The sequence below is a fragment of the Cherax quadricarinatus genome, chromosome 1 (genome assembly GCF_038502225.1).
Source record: "Cherax quadricarinatus isolate ZL_2023a chromosome 1, ASM3850222v1, whole genome shotgun sequence".
Classification (NCBI taxonomy): Eukaryota; Metazoa; Arthropoda; class Malacostraca; order Decapoda; family Parastacidae; genus Cherax; species Cherax quadricarinatus.
In genome coordinates this window covers 18,291,047-18,306,736 of record NC_091292.1, presented here as the reverse complement: position 1 = coordinate 18,306,736, position 15,690 = coordinate 18,291,047, and the positions used below count along the sequence as shown (strand labels likewise).

The following is a 15,690-nucleotide window of genomic DNA, read 5'->3' as shown; positions in this document are numbered from 1 at the left end:
GGTATAGTCAATTGTCAACCCCTCGGCTACGTTGGATCATCTGACCACAAGGCTGATTTTACGACACTTAAGATCCCAACAGAACGAGGTGAGGAGTCCACACGCACAACCTGGCTATGGGAAAGAGGTAATTGGCCAGCCCTTTACTCTGAGCTTGCCACCACCAATTGGAATGCTTTTCTCCAAGGAGATGTTGACAACCAAGTGAAAGCCTCCACTGGACACATCCTTAATCTACAACAAGAACACATTCCTCACCGGCAATATGTGACGAAGCCTACAGATCAGCCTTGGTTTGGCTTTCGTTGTAGAGAGGCTGCTACTGCTAAGTACAAAGCATGGCGAAGGTATAAGAGACATCCTACCACCTATAACAGGAACTTGCACAGGCAAGCCTGTAGGCATATGGGTGACGTTCAAAAGTGGGCCATTGCTAAATGGGAGGTGGACACAAAAAGAAAGCTGGCATCAGGTAGGGTAGGCTCCAAAACCTGGTGGTCCCTGGTCAAGGACAGACAAGGTTATCTGCCTGATGAACTCATACCACCTCTAAATCGACAGGATGGGACCACCTCAACTAGTAGTAAAGAGAAGGCAGACCTCTTTGCTACCAAAATGCAAGTTCCTGATCCAGCAAGGGACCCTCCTTGGCTAGCTGCAAGAACTGTGTCAAAACTGTCAGTGGTGACAATAAGGCAGGAGGAGGTGCATTTCCTTCTTAAATCGCTTGACCAAGAAAAGGCTGTGGGCCCAGACAAGTTGAGCCCAAGATTGCTGAGAAGATGTGCAGACGAGCTAGCAGCACCTCTAACTCGCATCTTTCAGCACTGCCTAGTACAGTGTAAATGGCCCTCTCTGTGGAAAGAGGCAAATGTAGTCCCTGCTCACAAAAAGAAGAGCAGAGCAGAAATCAGCAACTACAGACCAGTGTCACTCCTGTCAATCACTGGTAAGATCCTTGAGACAATAATCTCAAGACAAATGACAGAGTTTTTTGACTACCACTCACTACTTCGTGATTGTCAATATGGCTTCAGGAAAGGTTACTCTGCGGCTGATCTGTTGTTAAACCTCTCCACTAAGTGGCACCAGTCACTGGATGAATCTAAAGTCAGCTGCGTGGTAGCACTGGACATTGCTGGTGCTTTCAACCGGGTGTGGCACCAGGGCCTCTTAGCAAAACTTCGAGCACTGGGAATTACAGGCTCTAAGCTATGTCTCCTCAGTGATTACCTTCATGGTAGATCTCTAAGTGTAGTTCTCAATGGAACGGAATCAGCAAGACATCCTACTGGGGCAAGTGTTCCACAAGGAAGCGTGCTGGGACCATTGTTATGGAATGTCTACTTCAACGACCTTCTTCATCTCATCCCAGAATCACATGCATATGCAGATGACTGTACACTGACATTCACTTATCCGAGAGAAGAAATGCCAGCTGCTCTAAGCTACATTAATCACCAGCTAAGAGCTGTATCAGCTTGGGGAAACAGATGGCAAGTAACATTTGCACCTGAGAAAACGCAAATGATGATTGTCTTTAGGCACCATGATGGTAATGCTGGTGCAGTAGTAAGGATGAATGGGAGGGCGTTGGCACCTGGAGAAGAAGTTGATATCCTTGGGGTGAAATTTGACTCCAAACTAACCATGAAGAACCATGTTGTAAATCTAGCAAACAAGGCAGCCAGGAAGCTTACAGCACTTTGCCATATCTTGCATCTGCTTGACAGTAGGGGTTGCAAGATTCTGTACGAGGCACAAGTATGCTCACACCTTGAGTATGCTCCACTTTCTAGGTTTGCCTGCCCCCCGTCTCATCTGCGACTGCTTGACTGAGTGAAGAACAGAGCAAGATGTCTCATCTCTTGCCAGAACCCATCCTGGATAGATCTGTCATTTCAGCAGAGCCTTCAACACAGGAGGGATGTGGGTGGCCTTACTGTTATGTATAAGGCCAATATTGTCAAAGTACCACACTTGGATCCACTTCGAGGACAGCGTGAAACAAGCTTTTATGCCACAAGACTGGCAGAAAGCAGCAACTTCACTCTGGCTGTACCCTTCTCCAGAACATCACTCCAGCTGAGATCATATATACCCAGGATGACTCTAGTATGGAACACATTCGTACAGCATAATGGTGTCAACGAGATAACGTCAGTTGATCAAATGAAAATGCTGGCCCACAGATGGCTCCAACTTCATCCTGTTCCCTACTTGTATGTCTCATAACAATAAAAATGCTTTCAAATGAGCTGATGTAGGTAACAGCTCTTAGCTTGTCAATAAAGTTATGAATCCTTAACCTGTAAATAGCTTGTCAGTAAAACTAGGGATCCTTAACCTTGTCAAACCCTGTGTAAAAAAAAAAAAAAGAGAAAGGGAGAAAAGGAGAGAAAAACGAAGAGAGAAAGGGAGAGAGAAAGGGAGAGAGAATGGGATAGAGAATGGGATAGAGAATGGGATAGAGAAAGGGAGGGAGAAAGGGAGAGAAAGGGAGAGAGAAAGGGAGAGATAAAGAGAGAGGAAGGGAGAGATAAAGAGAGAGAGAGAGAGATAGAATATATATGTTTTCTTCTTTCAACACACCGGTCGTATCCCACCGAGGCGGGGTGGCCCAAAAGGAAAAACGAAAGTTTCTCCTTTTACATTTAGTAATATACACAGGAGAAGAGGTTACTAGCCCCTTGCTCCCGGCATTTTAGTCGCCTCTTACAACACACATGGCTTACGGAGGAAGAATTCTGTTCCACTTCCCCATGGAGATAAGAGGAAATGAACAAGAACAAGAACTAGAAAGAAAATAGAAGAAAACCCAGTGGCGTGTGTATATATATGCTTGTACATGTATGTGTACTGTGACCTAAGTGTAAGTAGAAGAAGCAAGACATGCCTGAAATCTTGCATGTTTATGAGACAGAAAAAAGACACCAGCAATCTTACCATCATGTAAAACAATTACAGGTTTCCGTTTTACAATACCTTGGCAGGATGGTAGTGCCTCCCTGGGCGGTTGCTGTCTACCAACCTACTACCTACAACTGAGGCATATGTGGAGACAAAAAATGTTATCTATGGAGGCAAAGAAGGGAATGTATGAAAGTATAGTGGTGCCAACTCTCTTATATGGATGTGAAGCTTGGGTTGTAAATACTGCAGTGAGGCAGCAGTTAGAGGCAGTGGAGATGTCCTGTCTTAGGGCAATGTGTGGTGTCAATATTATGCAGAAAATTCGGTGTGTGGAAATTAGGAGAAGATGTGGTGTTAATAAAAGTATTAGTCAGAGAGCTGAAGAGGGGTTGTTGAGGTGGTTTGGTCATTTCGAGAGAATGGATCAAACCAAAACGACATAGAAAGCGTATAAATCTGTAGGGGAAGGAAGGCGGGGTAGGAGTCATCCTCAAAAAGGGAGGGAGGGGGTAAAGGAGGTTTAGTGGGCGAGGGGCTTGGACTTCCAGCAAGTGTGCGTGAGCATATCAGACAGGAGTGAATGGAGACGAATATTTTTTGGGACATGACGAGCTGTTGTAGTGTGAGCGGGGTAATATTTAGTGAAGGGATTTAGGGAAACCAGTTATTTTTATATAGCCGGACTTGAGTACTGGAAATGGGAAGTACAATGCCTGCACTTTAAAGAGGGGTTTGGGATATTGGCAGTTTGGAGGAATATGTTATACATCTTTATATGTACAGTGGTCCCTCAATAATCATCCAGCCTGAAAGTCGTCCACTTTGGAAATAGTCCCGTTATTTCGTCTAAACATTGGCTCGTAAATGGTCCATTACCTCGCTAATCGTCCTTCGTCTGGGACGCATACTCACGCTCTGAGCCGCCTGGGCCTGCCTTCCCAGCCAGTGTGCCATTGTTTACCAGTGAGCGACGGTCCTCTCACTTGCTCCTACGAAATATTTCATAATATTCCACTGATTTTAGTGCTTGCAAGTGCTAAATAAGCTACCATGGCTCCAAAGAAAGCTCCTAGTGCCAAGCCTTTGGTAAAGGTGAGAAATATGATTGAATTTAAGAAAAACATCATTGAACAATATGGTAGTGGTGTACGTGTGGGCGAACTGGCCAGGATGTATAACAAATCCTGTACAACCATATCTTCCATCATAGCCAAGAAAAAGGAAATCAAGGACACTGTTGTTGCAAAGGGGGTAAATATGCTGACAAAAATGAGATCACCAGTACTCGAAGATGTTGAGAAGTTATTATTGGTGTGGATAAACGAGAAACAATTAGCAGGAGATAGTCTTATGACGTCGCTTATTTGTGAAAAGGCTAGGCAGTTGCATGACGATTTGGTAAAGAAATTGCCTGCAACTAGTGGTGATGTGAGTGAATTTAAGGCCAGCAAAGGCTGGTTTGAGAGATTTAAGAAGCGTACTGGTATACACAGTGTGGTAAGGCATGGTGAGGCTGCCAGTTCTGACAACAAAGCAGCTGAAAAATATGTGCATGAATTCAAGGAGTACATAGAGGCTGAAGGACTGAAACCTGAACAAGTGTTCAATTGTGACGAAACAGGCCTCTTTTGGAAGAAAATGCCAAAGAGGACCTACATTACTCAGGAAGAAAAGGCACTGCCAGGACACAAGCCTATGAAAGACAGGCTGACGCTCATGTTCTGTGCTAAAGCTAGCGGGGATTTCAAAGTGAAGCTGTTACTAGTGTATCATTCTGAAAATCCCAGTGTTTTCAAGAAAAACAATGTTATGAAGAGTAAATTGTGTGTGTTTTGGAAATCTAATAATAAGGCATGGGTCACAAGGGACATTTTCGTCGAGTGGTTCAATGAAGTGTTTGGCCCTAGTGTGAAGAATTACCTCCTGGAAAAGAAATTGGATCTCAAGTGCCTCCTAGTAATGGACAATGCACCTGCTCATCCTCCAAACTTGGATGACCTAATTCTGAAGGAGTTTGGGTTCATCACAGTAAAGTTCTTGCCCCCGAATACCACTCCTCTCCTCCAGCCCATGGATCAGCAAGTCATTTCAAACTTTAAAAAACTCTACACCAAAGCAATGTTTGAAAGGTGCTTTAATGTGACATCAGACACTCACTTGACCCTAAGAAATTTTTGGAAAGAACACTTCAGTATTCTCCATTGCATAAGCCTTATAGGTAAGGCTTAGGAGGGGGTGACTACTAGAACTTTGAACTCTGCTTGGAGAAAATTGTGGCCAGACTGTGTCCACAAGAGGGATTTTGAAGGGTTTGAGGCAGCCCCTGATGAGCCTATGTCAGTTGTGAACTCTATTGTCGCACTGGGGAGTTCCATGGGGTTGGATGCGAGTTTGGAGGATGTGGAAATATTGGTGGATGACCACAACGAAGAGCTAACCACTGAGGAGCTGCAAGAGCTTCAGCAGGAAGAGCAACAGATTGCAGCTCAGAATCTTGCTGCAGAGGAGGAGGAAGAGAGATGGAAGAAGGTGCCTTCTTCAGAAATTAAGGAGATTTTTGAAATGTGGGGTAGGATGGAAAGATTTATGGAGAAACATCACCCTGAGAAGGATGTTGCAAGCCATATCGGCAACTTGTACAGTGACAGAGTCTTGGCCCATTTTAGGGAAGTTTTAAAGAGACGCCAGAAACAGAGCTCTCTGGACAGTTTTTCTGTGAGACAGGACTCCAGTGACTCTCAAGCTGGTCCTAGTGGCATTAAGAAACAGAGAAGAGAAATAACCCCAGAAAAGCAATAGCAATTGGGACCTGAGGTGTTGATGGAAGGGGATTGCCCTTCCAAACAGTAATTCAATGTCTCTCCTCCTCCAGTCTTCCATACACTAAGAAGAACTGCCAATAAAGGTAAGTGTTATTCTGTTAATGTTTCATTCATCATGTGCCATTGTATTGTTTATGTACTACATCTATATTTCATGTAAAAAAAATTTTTGTTTTAATACTTCTGGGTGTCAGGAACGGATTAATTGCATTTACATTATTTCTTATGGGGAAAATCGATTCGAAAATCGTCTATTTCGATAATAGTCCCACTTCCAGGAACGGATTATGGACGATTATTGAAGGACCACTATATATGCTTCTAAACTGTTGAATCTGGGAGCCTCGGCAAAAACAGTGATTATGTATGAGTGAGGTGAAAGTGTTGAATGATGAAAGTATTTTCTTTTTGGGTATTTTCTTTCTTTTTGGGTCATCCTGCCAAGTGAGTGTAAAACGAAAGCCTGTAATTGTTTTACAAGATGGTAGGACTGCTGGTGTCTTTTGTGTCTCATAAATATGCAAGATTACAGGTACATCTTGCTACTTCTACTTACACTTAGGTCACACTACACATACATGTACACGTTTATTTATACACACTCACCTGATTTGCTTTCATTTTATCTTAATAGTTCTTGTTCTTATTACTTTTCCATTTATATCAATGGGGAAGTGGAATAAGAATCTTTCCTCCGTAAGCCATGTATGTTGTAAAAGTCAACTAAAATGCCAGGAACAATGGGCTAGTAACCCCTTTTCCTGTAATAATTACTAAAAAGAATAAGAAGAAGAAAATTGTCAAAGTGGGATGTCTGAATGTGCATGGATGTTGTGTGAATGTTAAAAGATGATTTTGGATGTTATGAGTGAAAAGAAGCTGGATGTCCTGGCTTTAAGTGAAACAAAGCTGAAGGGGGTGGGAGAGTTTCAGTGGAGAGGAATAAATGGGATTAAGTCAGGGGTTTCAAACAGAGTTAAAGCTAAAGGAGTAGTAGCAATAATGTTGAAGGATAAGCTATGGCAGGAAAAGAGGGACTATAAATGCATTAATTCAAGGAATATGTGGAGTAAAATAAAGGTTGGACGTGAAAAGTGGGTTATAGTAAACGTATATGCACCTGGAGAAGAGAAGTGTAGAGGAGAGAGAGAGATTTTGGGTAATGTTGAGTGAATGTGTGGGGAGTTTTGAACCAAGTGTGAGAGTACTTGTGGTTGGGGATTTCAATGCTAAAGTGGGTAAAAATGTTGTGGAGGGAGTAGTAGGTAAATTTGGGGTGCCAGGGGTAAATGAAAATGGGGAACGTTTAACTGAACTATGTGTAGAAAGAGGTTTGGTAATAAGTAATACATATTTTATGAAAAAGAGGATAAATATACAAGGTATGATTTAGCACGTAATGAAAGTAGTTTGTTAGATTATGCATTGGTGGATAAAAGGTTGATAGGTAGGCTTCAGGATGTACATGTTTATAGAGAGGCAACGGATATATTGGATCATTATTTAATTGTAGCTACAGTCAGAGTAAGAGGTAGATGGGACAAAATGAAAAGGGCAAAAGAAAGTAAGAGAGGTGAAAATTTATAAACTAAGGGGGGAGGAAGTTAGGGTGAGATATAAGCAACTATTGGCAGAAAGGTGGGCTAGTGCAAGTATGGGTAGTGGGGGGATTGAAGAGGGATGGGGTAGTTTTAAAAATGCAGTATTGTGGGGCAGAAGTTTGTGGCTATAGGAGGATGGGTGCAGGAGGAAAGTGGAGTGATTGGTGGAATGATGAAGGGTGTGATAAGAGAAAAAGGCAGATTATGAAAGGTTTTTACAAAGCAGAAGTGATATAAGAAGGGCAGAGTATGTGGAGAATAAGAGAAAGGTGAAGAGAGACCAAAAGAAGAGCAAACGATAAAGTGGGAGAGGCAGTCAAGAAATTTTGCCAAGAATAGAAAAACATCCTGGAGTGAGAAACAAATTAAGAAAGCCTAGGAAACGAATGGATTTGTCGGTTAAAAACAGATATGCTGATGACACCAAAATAGGCCATCCAATTCATTCTAATGAGGACACTAGAGCACTCCAGGATGATTTGAATGGACTGATGCAATGGTCGAAGAAGTGGTAGATGCAGTTTAATATAGACAAATGCAAAGTTCTAAATGTTGGATAGGAAAATAACCATGCAACATATAAACTAAATAATGCACATCTTAATACTACTGATTGCGAAAAGGATTTAGGAGTTCTGGTTAGCAGTAATCTAAATCCAAGACAACAGTGCATAAGTGTTCGCCGTATTACAGAAAGGATATAAATGCTCTGGAAAACGTACAGAGGAGGATGACAAAGATCCCATGTATCAGAAATCTTCCCTCTGAGGATAGACTGAGTGCCCTGAATCTGCACTGTCTCGAAAGGCATAGAATTAGGGGGGATATGATCGAGGTGTATAAATGGAAAACAGGAATAAATAAAGGGGATGTAAATAGCTTGCTGAAAATTTCCATCCAAGACAGGACTCACAGCAGTGGTTTCAAGTTGGAAAAATTCAGATTCAGGAAGGATATAGGAAAGTACTGGTTTGGTAATAAAGTTGTGGATGAGTGGAACAAACTCCCAAGTACAGTTATTGAGGCTAAAACATTGTGTAGTTTTAAAAATAGGTTAGATAAACACATGAGTGGGTGTGGGTGGGTGTGAGTTGAACCTGACTAGCTTGTGCTGCTGGGTCTGGTGCTGTTCTCCTTCCTTGAGTGGAGGTGACCAGACTGGGTGGGTCATTGGGCTAATCCAGGGGGGACGGACATGGACCTGCTCCGCATGGGTCAGTAGGCCTGTTGCAGTGTTCCTTCTTTCTTATGTTCTTATGTTAGTAGATGGGGAGCTGGAGGTATTGGGTAGATGGCAGGAATATTATGAGGAACTTTTAAATGTCAATAAAGATAGGGAGGCGGTAATTTCATATACTGGTCAAGGAGGTATAACATCTCTTAGGAGTGAAGAAGAGCAGGATGTGAGTGTGGGGGAGGTGTGTGAGGCATTAAACAGAATAAAATGGGGTAAAGCAGCTGGAACTGACGAGATCATGACAGAAATGTTAAAAGCAGGAGGGGATATAGTGTTGGAGTGTTTGGCATTTTTGTTTAACACGTAAATGTATGAAAGATGGGAAAGTACCTAGGGATTGTCAAAGAGTGTGTATAGTTCCTTTATATAAAGAGAAGGGGACAAAAGAGATTGTAAAAATTATAGGGGAATAAGTTTACTGAGGATACCAGGAAAAGTGTACGGTAGGGTTATTATTGAAAGAATTAGAGGTAAGACAGAAAGCAGAACTGAAGATGAGCAATTAGGCTTTAGAGTGGGTAGGGGATTTGTAGATCAAGTGTTTACATTGAAGATTATGTATGAACAGTATTTAGATAAAAGTAAGGAAGTTTTCAATGCATTTAAGGATTTAGAAAAGGCATATGATAGAGTGGATAGGGCAGAAATGTGGCAGATGTTGCAAGTGTTACTAAATGCTGTAAAGAGTTTTTATGAGGCTCAGGTTAGGGTGTGTAGGAGAAAGGGAGATTACTTCCCAGTTAAAGTAGGTCTTAGACAGGGATGTGTAATGTCACCATGGTTGTTTAACCCCAAGACTGTCGCAACCCCAAATCCTGAGGTGTCTCCTGGTGTCGCAAAATTTAAAAAAGAATATCTTTTCTTATGAAATGACAGAGAATCTTTTCCCGATTGTAATGACACCAAAAGAACGAAATTTGATGGAAAACTGACGGAATTACGCTCTTGTGAAGTTAGTGACCTCGGCGATATTTACGAATCGGCGATTTCGCCCACTTTGAGCCCTATTTTTGGTTAATTCCATTATTCCAGTTGACCAAACTCATGGTTATTTCTTTAGAATTCCATTTTTTCTATTGATTGAGTACAAGAAACTGCCCATTTATCAATTTCAACTACCCAATAACGTGGTCAGAAATTTGCAATTTGGCCAATTTCACGAAAATTAAAAAATATAACAATTTCAAAATAGGGTTCAGAATGAACAATGTAGGCATTCCTGGCTCTAAAATAACATTATCTTTGTTCATCAGTCACGTCTCCAGGCTCCTCTGATATTACTCTTGCTTTCTATTTTGAATTTTTATTCAAATAAAAAATAGAAGATTCACTGTTATGCAGACTACTACAATATTGTAATAATTGTATAAATAATGTCAACCCATTCATGACTGCATATTAGAATGGGTACTTGGATATTTATTGGAAAATTACATCATTTGTATACTTTTGAACATCGGCAAAAATCAAACATTTCCCCTACTTTGAGCTCCATTTCTTTTTATAGTAAAACCAATCAATATCACCTCTATTTCTATAATATGTTTTCCATTCTATCAAATGAGACCAAGAAAACGAGAATACAACCATAAATATCATACAAAAATAGACCACAAAGTCGGCATTTTAATTTAAAAAAAAAACGATCGGAGTTTTTTTTTCTCTTTATGCACTGCGTGCTGCAGGATTTTTTTTTATATGGAGCACACTGACCACACAGACCCATTCTCTCACATGTGGGCCTACCAGCTTTCTCCTGCTTGATTTGAAACTGCTAGAATTTATGAGTATATATACATATACATCAAAAACTGTGGCTCGTAAGATGTATATATACGACCAAAACAGTCAAAGGGTTAATATTTTAATAGATGGGGTTGTAAAAGAAGTAAATGCTAGGGTGTTGGGGAGAGGGGTGTGATTAAATTATGGGAAATCAAATACAAAATGGGAGTTGACTCGGTTACTTTTTGCTGATGATACTGTGCTTTTGGGAGATTCTGAAGAAAAGTTGCAAAGGTTAGTGGACGAGTTTGGTAGGATGTGTAAAGGTAGAAAATTGAAAGTGAATATAGAAAAGAGTAAGCTGATGAGGGTATCAAACGATTTAGATGACGAAAAAGTGGATATCACATTGGAGAGAGGGAGTATGGAAGAAGTGAATGTTTTCAGATATTTCGGAGTTGACTTGTCAGTGGGTGGGTTTATGAAGGATGAGGTTAACCATAGAATTGAGGAAGGGAAAAAGGTGAGTGGTGCATTGAGGTATCTGTGGAAACAAAAAAGGGAATGAATGAAAGTATAGTGGTACCAACACTCTCATATAGGTGTGAAGCTTGGGTTGTAAATGTTGCAGCGAGGAGGCATCTGGAGGCAGTGGAGATGTCCTGTCTAATGGCAATGTGTGGTGTAAATATTATGCAGAGAATTCCTAGTGTGAAAATTAGGAGTAGGTGTGGAGTATTAGTCAAAGGGCTGAAGAGGGGCTGTTGAGGTGGTTTGGTCATATAGAGAGAATGGAACAAAGTAGAATGACTTGGAGAATGTATAAATCTGTAGGGGAAGGCAGGCAGGGAAGGGGTCATCCTCGAAAAGGTTGGAGGGAGAGGGTAAAAGTGGTTTCGTGGGCGAGGGGCTTGAATTTTCAGCAAGCGCGCATGAGCGTATTAGGAGTGTATGGAGACAAATGGTTTTTGGGACCTGACGAGCTGTTGGAGTGTGAGCAGGGTAATATTTTGTAAAGGGATTCAGGGAACCCGGTTAGGCAGACTTGAGTCCTGGAAATGGGAAGTACAATGCCTTCACTTTAAAGGAGGGGTTTGGGATGTTGGCAGTTTGGAGTGACTATCTAAACTGTCGTATCTGGGCGCCTCTGCAAAAACAGTGATTATGTATGAGTGATGGTGAGTGCTGATTGATAATGAAAGTTTTTTCTTTCTTTCTAGGGGTTTTCTTTCTTTTGGGTCACCCTGCCTTGGTGGGAAATGGCCGATGTGTTAAAAAATAAAAAGAAAAAATATATTACACTGCAACTGCCCACGGAGGTACTACTATCCTGGCAAGTGAGAATGAAATGGAAGCCTGTAATTGTTTTACATGATGGTAGCATTGCTGGTGTCTTTTTTCTGTCTCACAAACATGCAATATTTCAGGTACGTCTTGCTACTCCTACTTACTCTTAGGTCATACTACATATGCTTTTTTTTAACAGGTTGGCCATTTCCCACTGAGGCGTGGAGTTAAAAGATAAAGAATTACATAAAGTGGGAGTTGTCACAGTTGCTCTATGCTGATGACACCGTGCTGTTGGGAGGTTCTGAAGAGAAGTTGCAGAGATTGGTGGATGAATTTGGTAGGGTGTGCAAAAGAAGAAAATTAAAAGTGAATACAGGAAAGAGTAAGGTTATGAGAATAACAAAAAGATTAGGTGATGAAAGATTGGATATCAGACTGGAGGGAGAGAGTATGGAGGAGGTGAATGTATTCAGATATTTGGGAGTGGACGTGTCAGCGGATGGGTCTATGAAAGATGAGGTGAATCATAGAATTGATGAGGGGAAAACGGTGAGTGGTGCACTTAGGAGTCTGTGGAGACAAAGAACTTTGTCCTTGGAGGCAAAGAGGGGAATGTATGAGAGTATAGTTTTACCAACACTCTTATATGGGTGTGAAGCATGGGTGATGAATGTTGCAGCGAGGAGAAGGCTGGAGGGAGTGGAGATGTCATGTCTGAGGGCAATGTGTGGTGTGAATATAATGCAGAGAATTCGTAGTTTGGAAGTTAGGAGGAGGTGCGGGATTACCAAAACTGTTGTCCAGAGGGCTGAGGAAGGGTTGTTGAGGTGGTTCGGACATGTAGAGAGAATGGAGTGAAACAGAGTGACTTCAAGAGTGTATCAGTCTGTAGTGGAAGGAAGGCAGGGTAGGGGTCGGCCTAGGAAAGGTTGGAGGGAGGGGGTAAAGGAGGTTTTATGTGCGAGGGGCTTGGACTTCCAGCAGGCATGCGTGAGCGTGTTTGATAGGAGTGAATGGAGACAAATGGTTTTTAATACTTGACGTGCTGTTGGAGTGTGAGCAAAGTAACATTTATGAAGGGGTTCAGGGAAACCGGCAGGCCAGACTTGAGTCCTGGAGATGGGAAGTACAGTGCCTGCACTCTGAAGGAGGGGTGTAAATGTTGCAGTTTAAAAACTGTAGTGTAAAGCACCCTTCTGGCAAGACAGTGATGGAGTGAATGATGGTGAAAGTTTTTCTTTTTCAGGCCACCATGCCTTGGTGGGAATCGGCCAGTGTGATAATAAAAAAAAAATAAAAAATGTATGTATATATATGTATATATATATATGTATGTATATATTTGCATATATATGTATGTATGTATATACATATATATATATATATATATATATATATATATATATATATATATATATATATATATATATATATATATATATATATATATATATATATAATTTATTATCACACTGGCCGATTCCCACCAAGGCAGGGTGGCCCGAAAAAGAAAAACTTTCACTATCATTCACTCCATCACTGTCTTGCCAGAAGGGTGCTTTACACTACAGTTTTTAAACTGCAACATTTACACCCCTCCTTCAGAGTGCAGGCACTGTACTTCCCATCTCCAGGACTCAAGTCCGGCCTGCCGGTTTCCCTGAACCCCTTCATAAATGTTACTTTGCTCACACTCCAACAGCACGTCAAGTATTAAAAACCATTCGTCTCCATTCACTCCTATCAAACAGTAGGGTACTACTACAGTAGGTTCTTATGATTTTAAAGCAAAACGACTAGCCGAAATTAGTGCTAGATTACTGATGGAACCGGATTACTGATTGCTGGATTAGTGATGGTTAACCTGTACCTCCCTGGGCAATTGCTGTCCACCACCTACTACCTAGAACAGAAATATTTGATATACATGAAATATGAATGGAAAGATGCCGAGACTGTATTCCTTGATTAACACATTTTCTTATAATTTTTGCACTCTTGATTAAATCCTAGATTGTAAAATAGGTTGTTCACAGAAGCACCACAAAACAATAAAACATGCATGTGGATTGATTACTGATTAATTTCATCAGGTTTTTACCAGGAAAAAAAATCAATATCTGGGTAGAACCCGGTAAAAGATCAGATTTTACTTGACCAACCCTGCATGCCAGCTCTCAATTAAGAATAGTACCATATCCACTTACCTTCACGTTCCACTACAGCCTTGCCCAAGGGAAGCACAAAGTCTTTGGATAGAACTTCATCAGAAACATCGAATGATGTTCCATACAGGAGTTCATTCTCCAACACAACTACAGGATCAGGGTCACGAATGGCTGCCTTCAAAAGGCCTTTTGCATCTTCAGATGAATAAGGAGATACCACCTGGAAAACATGTAAATTCTGACTTCTAGTACTTTACCACCATCTTTAATTTCTTGATCATTCCCACTGTCTTTAAGTAAAACAAAATCAACCACTTCCCTCTTTCCAATACTATCACTTGACTTTTTACATCCTAATGTATAAATGTATACATATATGCAAAAATTATAAAACTTTCAAAATGTCCCAGTTCTACCTTAGGCCTTAAAACTACTTTTTAGAGCCAAGTGTGATAGTTCCTTCTAAAAAATATAAGAATCTTGGCCCCTGAGGTCTTTCTCTCAAAGTTCCATTCAAGCATCTTATTCATCATCTTGCTGGTTTTCTCATACCTGTCAGACAGCAATATCTTGGGATCTTGATGTATGGAATTCCTCAATGCTTACCTAACCTAAAAACATGATCTACTTCCAATAATGGATTTTGTCCACCAATAACACCACCTCTAACTGCTTCACTTCACTGGTCTGCTATAGGCCCCTTCTCTGCACATATACTGTACTTTTATCAAGACTGATGGACTGAACACATCATCTAGGACTCAAGTTTGTCTAACTGGTTTCCTTGAATCCCTTTATAAATATTACCTTGATCACACTCCAACAGCATTATTCTCCACTCACTCTGATTTGACATGCTCACACATGCTTGCTGAATGCTCAAACCCCTAGTACTCAAAACCTTCTTTGCCCCTTCCATCAAACTTTCCTGGGTTTAATTTTGTCCCTCCTTCCTTCCACTCCTGATTTATACACTCTCTTAGTCATCCTGTCAGCTTCAACCTCTATAAATGCTCCAACCATCTCAACAACCCTAGCTCAGCCTTCTGAATTATACCTTTGGTAACACTTTTTCCTAATTTCTATGCTCCACTTCTCTGCAAAAGAGAAAAAGCCTTTTCTTGTGTAGCTCCCAGACTGTGTAACAGGTTACCAGTGACTATTAATACAGTGGATCCTTGTTTTTCGTAAGGCTCGAAATCCTAATTTTCGGAAATCATAACTTTTTTTTCATCAAACATTGACCCACGAATCATCGTTTGACTCGCAAATAGTCGTTCGTCTGGGATGCGTACGCATGGCCCCGAGCCACTTCACACTCCATTCCCAATCAGTGAGTGAGGATGATCCCACGAGTTCATATGATACATTTCATAATATTCCATTCGTTTTAGTGCTTGCAACTGCTAAATAAGTCACCATGGCTCCAAAGAAAGCTTCTAGTCCCAGCCCTTTGGTAAAGAATGTGAGAAACATAAAATTTAAGAAAAAGTTTGTAGAAAAATACGAAGGTGGTGGTGGTGGTAGAGTGGTAGCAGTTGTGATAGTGGTAGGGGGTGGTAGTGATGGGGGTAGAGGGTGGTAGCAGCTGTGATAGTGGTAGAGGGTGGTAGCAGCTGTGATAGTGGTAGAGGGTGGTAGTGATGGTGGTAGAGGGCAGTAGTGGTTGTGATGGTGGAAGTGGTTGTGATGGTGGTAGTGGTTGTGATGGTGGTAGTGGTTGTGATGGTAGTAATGGTTGTGATGGTAGTAGTGGTTGTGATGGTAGTAGTGAGAGTAGTGGTTGTGATGGTAGTAATGGTTGTGATGGTAGTAGTGGTTGTGATGGTAGTAGTGGTTGTGATAGTAGTGGTTGTGATGGTAGTAGTGGTTGTGATGGTAGTAGTGGTTGTGATGGTAGTAGTGGTTGTGATGGTAGTAGTGGTTGTGATGGT

General features: G+C 41.2%; 1 protein-coding gene across 2 annotated transcripts in view; it reads right to left on the bottom strand.

Moving 5' to 3' along the window:
• Pdhb (Pyruvate dehydrogenase E1 beta subunit) overlaps positions 1–15,690 on the bottom strand; it is a 126,158-nt gene that overhangs the window by 50,932 nt on the left and 59,536 nt on the right. For both annotated transcript variants that reach the window (XM_053774938.1, XM_070100799.1), the window contains exon 6: positions 13,796–13,976. In XM_053774938.1, the coding sequence (XP_053630913.1) occupies positions 13,796–13,976 (181 nt within the window). The remainder of the gene's footprint in view (positions 1–13,795; positions 13,977–15,690) is intronic.